This window comes from Camelina sativa, chromosome 12 (genome assembly GCF_000633955.1).
Source record: "Camelina sativa cultivar DH55 chromosome 12, Cs, whole genome shotgun sequence".
NCBI lineage: Eukaryota > Viridiplantae > Streptophyta > Magnoliopsida > Brassicales > Brassicaceae > Camelina > Camelina sativa.
The window spans coordinates 1,803,897-1,814,381 of record NC_025696.1 but is presented as its reverse complement, the minus strand read 5'-3'; the positions used below and the strand labels follow the sequence as shown (position 1 = coordinate 1,814,381).

Sequence of the window (10,485 nt, the reverse complement as noted above, 5' to 3'; positions counted from 1 at the left end):
AACATAAAATGAATCAACTTGAAACTCATCATGAAACAAGTGTGTAGAACATAGCAATGACACTATCTGAAGCTGGATATTGTTGAACACCAACAAAAACTTCAAGACTAATTTATGAGGAAAGAAAAAAATGCAGGATGAGCTTATAGATATAACCTGCATATTAGATTATAGTTTTCAGTAAGGCAAACACACATAAGATCTTCAACCACAATGCTATTGAGCTAATTTAAGCAGCAGCCTCTTTTGCAGAAGATGGAGAAGCATCTGTGTTCGAATACAGCCCGAGTTCCTCCTCGAGTTTCTTCCACGCATTCATGAAGCTCGGAGGAAACTTCTTCTTCACCGTTCTAATCAACCCTTTCGCATCATCTATCTTCTTGTTCGCCACCAATCCCACAGCCAAATGCTTCAAAGTATTGAAATCAGGAATCTTGTGCATATACACACTCTTCTTGAAGATAGCATACCCTTGCTCATACAATCTACTGTAACAAAGATGAAATATCAATGTCCTAAACGTAGCTGCGTTAGGAGCACAATTGTTTCCTTGAAGCCCTTCATACACTTTCTTAGCTTCATCCAACATTCCTCTCTCACAATACGCAGTCATAAGATAGTTATAGCTAATGGTATCAGGTTTCAATCCCATAGAGCTCATTTCTTCAATCAACTCCTTAACTCTTTCAGGACTTTCCTTTTGAGCACTCATGATACGAACATTATAAGCTGCACTATCCAATTCACAACCTTTCTTAACCATCTCGTTCCACAAGTTTTCAGCTACCTCAACCTCACCTTTCTTATACAAGGAACTCAAAATGGTGGTGAAAGCAATGGTAGTGACTTCCATGGCTTTACCTTGCATCTGTCTCATAATCTCAATACCTTTTTCAGGTGAACCAGAGTCACAGTATGACTTAATCAATATACCATAAGAGATTTTGTCAGGAGTGACCTTAGAGTACCTCTGAGGAATTTCGTCGAACAGTTGGGGGACTTTATCAAACTTCTTAGAATGGAGACAAGCGTTGAGCAAGGCGTTGAAAGAAACAGCTGATCTGGGTGTGCCGTATTGATCCATCTGCTCGTAGGTTCTCATGGCGTGATTAAACATAGAGGCTCGCCCGTAAGATCTGATTAGCGTAGAGTAGAAAGCTTCTTCTTTGATTTTGGGATCTTTTTTGCTCGATTCGATTAGGGTTTCGATGTCTGAGAAACGGCTACACTTGGCGAGGCGACGAACAGTGAGCTCTTGTGCGTAGCGAGATGAGACAGGTGAAGCAGAGTGATCGGAGACATTGGCGTAGATCTTAAGGGCTTTGTCTGGATCGTGTTCTTTCCGGAGAGTAGACTTTGCTTTGGAGACGGTGATTTTGCCTGAATACGGACCAGTAGCTTCGACGGTGGTCGTACCATCTGCGGCGGCTGTGGTAAAGCGGCGAACAAGGCGGAGAGAGATACGAGATGAAGCCATTTTGCAGAAATGAGTGTTGTGGAGAGTGTGGTGGCGATAAAGGAGACGCCTTTAGGGTTTAGTTTGCTTCACAGAGATTTTGGGTTTTACAAGACTCTTTTTTTTTTTTTTTTTCCCTTCTATCAGCACTTCACCAGAGAAGCAAAAACTACTTGAACGGTTTCAATTAGTCAGAAACTTTCGTGTTGCTATAATTAATTTACAACACATGTCAGATTTACGATAACATAGGTCATTGATTTTGAGATTAATAATGTGTAAGAAAGAAACCAAAAGATTGGATTTGGTAAAAACACAAGCAGCAATGTAACGAACTATCGATCATCTCTTAAGTCTTACAATTCACGGAAAAGAGTCTTTAACTGAAACAAAGTACTTTGAAAACTTTAAGTAATAGTAGAGAAAGCAAACAAACAACAAGGCAATCAGGCACCATAATCACCCTGTTCAAACTTGTCTTCGGGGTAAAACACTGCAACGACTTCGTTTCCTCCAAATTTCCTACCATTCATCCCGATTCTTGCCTTGGACGAGCCATCTGTATCGAGATACTTCAAAAACACCTGCACAAAATGTATCAAGACTGTCAGATTAAAGACTAAATAGAAGAAATATACAAGAAGTAGCGAATAAGAGAGACAAGGGTTTAGGTACAAACCTTGCCAAGGCCTGGCACTGGCTCACCATTGGGGCTTGGACGCGGAATCACAACATTGGTCAAAGCACCTGCATTTTAAGAGTTAAACAACAAACATTTCGAAAACAAGAGAAGAACACAGAGACAAAAACAAGTTAGTTTTTTTCTTTTTTTAAGAAAAAGTGGCCTTTGATGAAAAATTAGATTAGGAGGTTTATGCAGTCTCCTGTCTGTGTATGTTAGGGCTGATTCTTTATAGCAAAAGGCTGTAAAACAGTACAACCAAGAAAACAGAGAGACAAAATCAATATGCTTTTTAATCTTATATTTCAATTTAGACCATATTACGCAATAAAGAGGTTTCTTACCGAACTTTCCGCCTTCTTGTCTCATGTCTTCCATTATATCTTCATACTCCTCGTCATCTCTAAGCTCATCCTCGGTAACAACCTGAGTCAGACATACCACAGTCGTTGCCATTACACCCGGCTGCATCATAATCCTCTGCAAAAGAGAAAAGCATCAGTCTTTTAATCTTATAAACGGAACATCCAAGTTAGTACTTAAGCAAAAAAAGTCTACCTGAAAAGCAATTTGCTGCTGTGCATGCAGTAATACATTCTCTTGTTCAGGCTTTGGTTGCATTGTTCCCTGGTTGGCACGTCTCACTGTAAGAGTCTTATCTCCCATCTTGATACCATTTAGGGCAGCGCACGCGATATCTGTAACAGAAAGATCTTGGTACACACAAAAGGCGTATCCTTTGGAGTTTCCTGTTTCTCGATCTTTTACAAGATCAAATCCCTTAAGGGCTCCAAAGGACTCCAACAACTCCCTGACTTGTGATTCGGTGAAGTAATATGGAAGTCCACCAACAAAAATACGATCTGGTCCCTCAAGCCCACCAGAAGCACCTGGAGTCAGACCAACAGCAGCTAAGTTTAGATTGGAACTGGGCTGGCTTGGACCAAGAGTTGCAGCTAGAGATGGGTTATAGTCACTAGGTCTCCTCACCTTCACTGGAGCTCCCTGGGAGAAAGAAAAAATCTTATTAAAAAAAGCATTCAGATAATAACCTACTGTATATACCAAAGAAATGCAAGTACTAAAACTCAACCAAATATTTAGTAGTGCGGTAAGCATTAAAAACGTACCTCAAATATAATCCCATCCAAAGACATAGCGTTACTTGCTTCTTCAACAGACCGCATCTCCACAAAAGCAAACTTCTTCTCATGGTTTATATATACATTAACAACTGCATCACCTGCGAGTAAGAAGAATAAAAAACGATTAATATATAAGCATTGACAAAGTACTATCTACTAGTATCTGCACCAGGGTTACATACCTGGACCAGAAGTGTTTCCACCAACAACAGCCATAACTTGACTAAAAAATGTAGCCACAGACTGCATTACAGGATAATAAATCAATGTTAGTATCCGTTGCTGGAACATATTTCAGAGGAAAAAAATGAAAAAATGAAATGGATATTAACCTGTTCATTTGCCGTAGGAGAAAGCCCACCGACATAGACTCTGCGAGCATGCCTAGTTGCCTGAAGTAAATAAGGAGACAATATTATATTAGAAACAGAGACACGGATATTATCTTGCATATATGATAAAACCACGAAAAATCAAAGCTAACCTGTTGTGTCATAGCCTGAATTGGCATCATAGGGAGACCCCCAAATGGCTGCAGGAACAGGAAATAGAAGAATTAGTTCAAGAAAGACATAAATTAAGGACAAAAGTTAAAGGTTAAAGACCACGGACCTGTCCAGTGGGCAAGGGAAACATGTTGGGAAACATCCCCGCCCCAGGAATAGTTGGTGGTGCGGGAGGAACTTGGCCTACATAAAGGAAAACAAGTTAGTACATGATAAAAATACATATGAGAAAACCTAGTTCACCGTCCCTGGAAATGTATTGTCGATATCGTGATAGGTTTTAAGTCTTGTATGGTGAGAATTTCTGCAAGACTAACAAACGAGGGATATGTACTGAGGATGAGCAATACCCATATAATTATTGCAGCAATTCGTCCTTGTATATAAGAAGAGCTAACCAGCCCACACCCATTGTTGCCTTACCAAAACAGAAAAGCAAACCAGAAACACAAAGAACACCAAACAACCAGAAACTCTCAGTTCTAACGTTATATCCCATGTAAAAGATGATCAAAAACAGCCTATGTTTTTTGTACTTATTTAGGAGAAACAGAATTTATCAAACCCACTATGTGCCTTAGGTATGAATGCTACATTGCGTTTATGAGAAGGTGCTGAATTAAAGAGATAAAACAGATACCTGTAACACCAGCACCAGCAGCTAACATTGCAGAGGCTGGAGGTGCCATATCGAATCCACTGACTCGCTTACTGCAAGAATATATATTGAAGTTAGAAACTTTCTTAGATTGAAGCAATTATTTCATAGATTGAAGTAATCCAATGAGAAAAAATTCACTACCTTTTGGATGGAGATCGTGACCTTGATCTGCGCTCAGACCTATCCTTTGAACGAGACCGAGATCGACGGCTGCGTCTACCTCCTCGATCATCTCTACGCCTATCATGGTCACGATCACGGCTTCGGCGGTAGTCATCATCATCCCTACTACCACGTTCCCTTCTCTCAGTACGCTCCCTGCTATGTTCCCTGTGACGACTACTTCTATGATGACGCTCACGATCTCTGTCCCTGTCTCTACTTCTCTCCTTTACTTTCTCTCCATCTCTGTCCCTGCTTCGACCAGAGACTTCAGAATCCCTTTCTCTGTCCTTATCACGTCCCTTCTCTCTTTCTCTATCTCTACTTCTTGAAGTCTCTCTTTCACCGTCACGCGTTTCTCTCTACACAAAGCCAATAACAAAACTCGTCAGTTTACAATTCAAGAATCAATGAAACTAAAACAAAAACACAACACATGATAGAAATAAATTAAACCTTAGATCAATCATAGATTCGAGCTAGACGATAAACAAAAAAACAAACCTCAAAACCCTAACCATCTCAATTTTGCATTCCTCTATCAAAAACCAATTAGATAAGAAACAAACAGAAGCTGGAAGATTAAAAGGTAAACAAGAGAACAAATTACCTTAGGTTTGGAGTCTAATTGATCCTCGATTTCACCGCCGCGAGCACCGTTATCTTCGGCGTAAAGGGCGTCAGCAACCGTACCGTTTCCCTCGTGATCTTCGAAGTCCGTCATCGTTTCACCGGAATGAACGCTCTCACCGGAGATAAGGTTTAGATTTAAGTTTTTGTAGCTTCGTCTTTGTTTCTGCCGTCGAGATTCGAAAGAAGGGGAAACCAAAACTATTTTTAGGGCAATTTCTGATTTACTCTATTATTATATAACCAAAACGGGACCGCCATTGAGGGTATTTTTGTCAATGTCTATTTGTCTATTTCCATTTATGATCTTATCTGACAATGAGAAAAGTAGAAAATAGGCCGGCCCATATTTATTAGGCCCAATATGTGGCCCGATCCGTGTTTAAGTTAAATAAATCCAGTTTTGTAGATTTTGCCTTCCTACTCTACTAGTATCTCTCTCACAACAACAAAAATAAAGAGCAATGTGAAATATACACTACATCGTTACTGTTAGTATGTTGGAACTGTGGGAAGAATGACACTAGCTAGTTGCAAGTACAACTCAAGGATTGAAACAACAACAACAAGAAGAACTGACATGTATTTAACGAAAGAGTAATCAATAACTTGAAGTAAACGTCAGCCACTCAACAAATGTCTCGGAAATCTTTTAAGTATTTCTCATTCCCCATCTACAAACATTTAAACAAAACATAATACAATATACAACCTTTAGACATAGCAACAACAAAAACAATACAAGAGATTCACACATAAACAGGAGAAGAGGAGAAAAAGAAAAAAAAAAAAAAAAAAAAAAANGACGTCCGAACCAAAGTTATAACCATTAACAACAAACCAAAACACTCTTTGGCTTATAAAACCTTTCTCTCGGGCCTCGGCGTTCTCTTTTACTCCTCCAGCTTACATCTCCTCTTCACCTGCCATTCCCCATTCTTTCTCCATCGGTACTTGAGGTTCTTCTTGCGATTGTTGTGGTGGTTGCTGAGGCTGAGGCTGAGGTGGCCACCGCTTCTTCTCTTCTTCTTCTTCTTCTTCTTCTTCTTCTTCTTCTCGTTTCCTCCTCTCTTCTTCTTCCTTCCTCGCCTCTTCTTCTTCTTTCTTCCTCTCGTCACGTCTTCTCTTCCTCTCATCATCCATCTTCTTCTTCTCCATCTCCACCTTAAGCTTCTCCACTTCTCCTTCTGCACAAGAAGGACACTCCAACACAACCGCTTCCTTCTGAGCTTCAAACAATCCATCAATCGTCACACTACTCACATTAAACGAAGCAGCCAATACTTGCCGGTCAAGCATCCGCAAAGCCGAGCTCTTCCCGGCTAGGAACTGTGGCTTGTTATTCTTAGCTGAAGTTGTAAACCCAATGAACACTAACGAGTCATTGTTGAAAGACATTTGAGCCATTGGATGCAACCTTGGAACTGCAAAAACATCTCCTTCCTCTACCTTAAACCTCACGTTCTTACACTGATCATCATATGATGATGAGCTCCTTGAAATCGAAGACCTAAGCACCCTAACCATTCCTGCTCCTTTCAACACAATTGAAATCTCGCAAGCCCATGGATTCCAGTGCGGTCCCATCATTGATGCTTGAGTTAGATTCACCATGGTAACTCCAACCATTGATCCTTTCAAAACTTTCAAATCCTTTCTGTTAATTGTTATAGTACGACCATTGGGGCTCTCGAAATCTGGTTCGGATTCAAAAACATTGAATGTTTTTGCTTTCTTCTCTTTCTTCTCTTTCTTCTCTTTCTTCTTCTTGTTTTCTACTGAGTCTACGCTTCCAGCAAAGAGTTTGAGGAATCGTGGCTGCAGCTGCCATGTGTTGGGCACACATGGTGGTGAGCACGGCATATCACTCACGATCAATGGTGGCTTCGTCCGGTTCCTCATCAGCCTTATAATCTCCTCAGGAACCTAATTAAAATCATCGACTTTAATCAATCACTTAACTCATCCCAAAAGATCATCTATACAAGAGTAACTTGGGAAACAAGATAGTGCCATACCCCAAAAGCTGACTGGAGAATTGTCTCATCAAAACCAAACAAGAGTTCTGTGATACTCGAATACGCACCGAAACAAGGATCCTGCATCCAATCCATGAAAGACTAAACAATGAGAAGAAAAGTCAAGAAAACGAAAAAAAAAAAAAAAAATCATACTAAACTTACATGTAAACACTCCTCGTTGTTGGAGAAGATGGCGTAAAGCCTAAGTTTGGTTCCAAGGAAGACATCAACCGGTTTGCTCTGTAAATAGAAAACCGAACCGGGACGTAGCCTGTAAACATCCCCTCGTCTTATCTCGGAACTCGTCGCTTCCTCCTCCACCCAATTCAGTATCCCACTCCCTATACAAATACAATCACGACTATCAAAGTTTAATTTAACCTAGCTAAACCGAACTGATCCATCTATAAAACCAAATAATTTTTTCTTAACCAGCATTAACCGAACCAACTAATATTCTACTAATACATGACATTGAAATAGTTTTGATGTACCAGAGTCAACGAAGAAGACCATATCAGAATGAAGAAGAAGCGGGAGCAAAAGCATGTTTGGCTCCAAAGTTATGGAATGTATTTTGTAAGGTCCCATTCCACCGCATCCATCTCCGATTTGGACGGTTGAGATCTGTCCGAACTTCGATGTAAAGATTGGTTTCCATTGATCTTTTTTAACGAGTAGAGGCGACGAAAACCCGCAACATGACGGCACAGCGACGTCGTCTTCGTCAGACTCTTCCGACTTAGCGGACGACTGAGTACAGAGGAACAAGAGAACGAGAAGAACAGAGAGTGGCAATACCGTAAATCTAGTCATTGCGTCCTCTGTTTTTTTGTTATTCAATGCAAAAGCGTATTAAAATCGTATAAATATAAAGGAACCATAGAAGAGATGTAATGACCACGTGGCTTAATTGTTGGACACGTGCTTGCTTTACGTTGACAAGTGCATGGTTCTATCTTACCAAGAACAAATTACCGCTAAAATACAAAGTTTGAATTTGAAAGATAAGAAGCGTTGTTGATAATGTTGTGAAGACTGAAGATCATACAGTATATATGAACAACAGAGATGCATAGTTTTCATCGCGCGTTAGTCCAAATAGATAAGTGATGGCAATGCATATATAGTTTTTATCGTTACGGTATTGGGATATATGCATAGATAGCTTTATCGATAATGCTTAATTATCTTTCTAATAGATGTGTATTTACAATTACATGGAACTGTTTCACGTTTCAATTTCATTAATTTGCCTAAATGATGTATCTCAAAACTCAAACTATTGAATTTTAGCCCGTTACTTGTTTTGTTGTTAGCTGTATTTGTGCATCAAGGGGGAAAAAATGTCAGGCCCGCCTGATTATTCAGTGTTTGGGCCAATCTACGTAATGTGTGACTGTGTGAGTGCCCCCAACCAACTTGTATGTGTGAGAACTGAGATTCTCATTCTAATCATACTTTTAGGTGATTTGATTCTCTATAGAAGTTTAACTTTTCCATGATCATTAGTTGTCTGATTATCTTAACCTAACCAGGGTTTAACAATATATAGTAATAATGAATGATATAAGTTAATATTATTCGTTTGACAGGGTCTAAATATGAGCTACATATAGGCGAATCTAAAAAACTATATACAGTATACAGTATTTATAAGAGTGATCGGTTCACCAAAGTTTACACGTAACATCCCAAAAATGGAAATACCAAAAAAATAAAAATAGAAACAAACAAGTTTGGTAACGTGTGAACATTAAAGACTGCCTATGATGCTAATTGATTTAGGAATTAGGAATTGTGTTTGACTTTATGAGTGATATTCTATGCATGGAAGTGAAGTTGAGAACGTATGTGACTCGTGACTGTGTTTGGTTAATCGTTGGCTCGTGGACAAGAAAACTTTTCTATCTCAAGTCTCATGCTTATCATAACATATATACCTTATATATATATGGTCATAAACAGTTCGCATGTTTGGCCCTACGTACTGAAAGAGTTACGCTATACAATCACCGAATCACGTCAAATACTTACTTACGTACAAAAAAAATTGTTGCTGGCGCCTATAACTAAGATGGATTAGTGATGTCCGTAAACACCATGAGAAACACATATACGTAGGGGTTTTGGAGTTTTGTTAGACAAAGACTATACACATGTGTACAAACGAATTAATTTTCAGATTTATCCTATGGTGGATTTATATGTTCTTTTATTTATTCGATAAAATGAATGATGACCCTAGAATCAGTCAGATGCTATGGTGAACCGAAGACCTAGTACTAATAAAAGATTTGTTTTGATAGTATCAAATGATGGAAAATATATAATGGACGTAAAGAAAAACAAAAGTGATGGAAAATAATTAAGTTTGACAGTACAATGTTTTGTTTCTAAGAACAATTTATCATCTTTACAAGTAAGTGAACATACTTGTTGGTACCACTACAAAAAAACATGCATTTTGGGACTACAGTTTGTGACTACTTATTCAGTCGCAAAATTTAGCGACGTTTTTGCGACTAACTTGCGACTATTAAGCGACTACAAAAATATTGGAGAGAAAAACGTCGCTTATTAACGACGAAACATAAACGTCATAAAAGGGTCTCAAATAAGCGACTACATTAGGACTATTTTGCGTCGAAAACCAATTCGTCTCATAATGGTCACAATTTTGCGACTATTATGCGACTAGTTCTATAGTCGGTAATAATAGTCGCAAAAAGTCGCATATTCAGGACTTATTTGCGTCCACATTTGTTACTCCTACCACGTAACAAAGTAGTCACAACTTGCGACTATATTGTGACACGTATCTGAAGACTTTGCGACTAACATCTGATTTAGCTACTCTTTTAAGACTGTTTAGCCACTTTATATATTTTTTATTTTGAAATTTCACATTTGAGATTCATCTACATGTTTAGGTTGAAGTTTATACTTTGTTTTGCTCAATTTGTCAATAATAACTTTCTCAAAGTATTAAATTTCAATGTCTATAAACTAAACATCCATAACTCCAAAATTTATCCTAAGTGTTACATGTTCATTTATAAGAATGTGTTCCAATGAAGAAAAATCAAAACTAAGTAATATAAACATTGTTTAACTAAATCTTACTATTATAAGTACTTTATTGTATCTACTATGAGTCTCCTTAGTGATTTATATTGTTCATAATGTGTAGAATTCAAGATTTTTATTTTGTGACTTTAA

General features: G+C 38.5%; 3 protein-coding genes across 6 annotated transcripts; all 3 read right to left on the bottom strand.

Annotated features, from left to right (window-relative positions):
* Positions 1-1,477, bottom strand: LOC104729512 (pentatricopeptide repeat-containing protein At4g36680, mitochondrial-like). The gene has a single exon (XM_010448459.2). It carries the CDS (start codon positions 1,475-1,477, stop codon positions 230-232), a length of 1,248 nt encoding a protein of 415 aa, XP_010446761.1. The 3' UTR covers positions 1-229.
* LOC104729511 (splicing factor U2af large subunit A) lies at positions 1,755-5,469 on the bottom strand. 4 transcript variants are annotated; one of them, XR_002034638.1, is made up of 12 exons: positions 5,223-5,469; positions 4,592-4,974; positions 4,430-4,500; positions 3,896-3,972; positions 3,768-3,815; positions 3,616-3,675; positions 3,466-3,526; positions 3,269-3,381; positions 2,697-3,143; positions 2,483-2,618; positions 2,136-2,380; positions 1,755-2,040 (listed from the first exon to the last, which is right to left on the bottom strand). XR_002034638.1 is itself a non-coding variant. In XM_010448457.1 (12 exons), the coding sequence occupies exons 3-12, from the start codon at positions 4,141-4,143 to the stop codon at positions 1,903-1,905; spliced, it is 1,152 nt and encodes a 383-aa protein (XP_010446759.1). In that variant the 5' UTR covers positions 4,144-4,207; positions 4,430-4,500; positions 4,592-4,827; the 3' UTR covers positions 1,755-1,902. The 4 variants fall into 4 exon arrangements, 3 of the variants coding, with proteins under 3 accessions (XP_010446759.1, XP_010446760.1, XP_010446758.1); XM_010448457.1 differs by lacking the exon at positions 5,223-5,469 and adding an exon at positions 4,140-4,207 and having other exon boundaries at positions 2,136-2,203; positions 4,592-4,827; XM_010448456.2 differs by having other exon boundaries at positions 1,903-2,040; positions 2,136-2,203.
* On the bottom strand, positions 5,872-8,127 carry LOC104729510 (vicilin-like seed storage protein At4g36700). The gene is made up of 4 exons (XM_010448454.2): positions 7,758-8,127; positions 7,426-7,604; positions 7,261-7,341; positions 5,872-7,168 (listed from the first exon to the last, which is right to left on the bottom strand). The coding sequence occupies exons 1-4, from the start codon at positions 8,077-8,079 to the stop codon at positions 6,149-6,151; spliced, it is 1,602 nt and encodes a 533-aa protein (XP_010446756.1). The 5' UTR covers positions 8,080-8,127; the 3' UTR covers positions 5,872-6,148.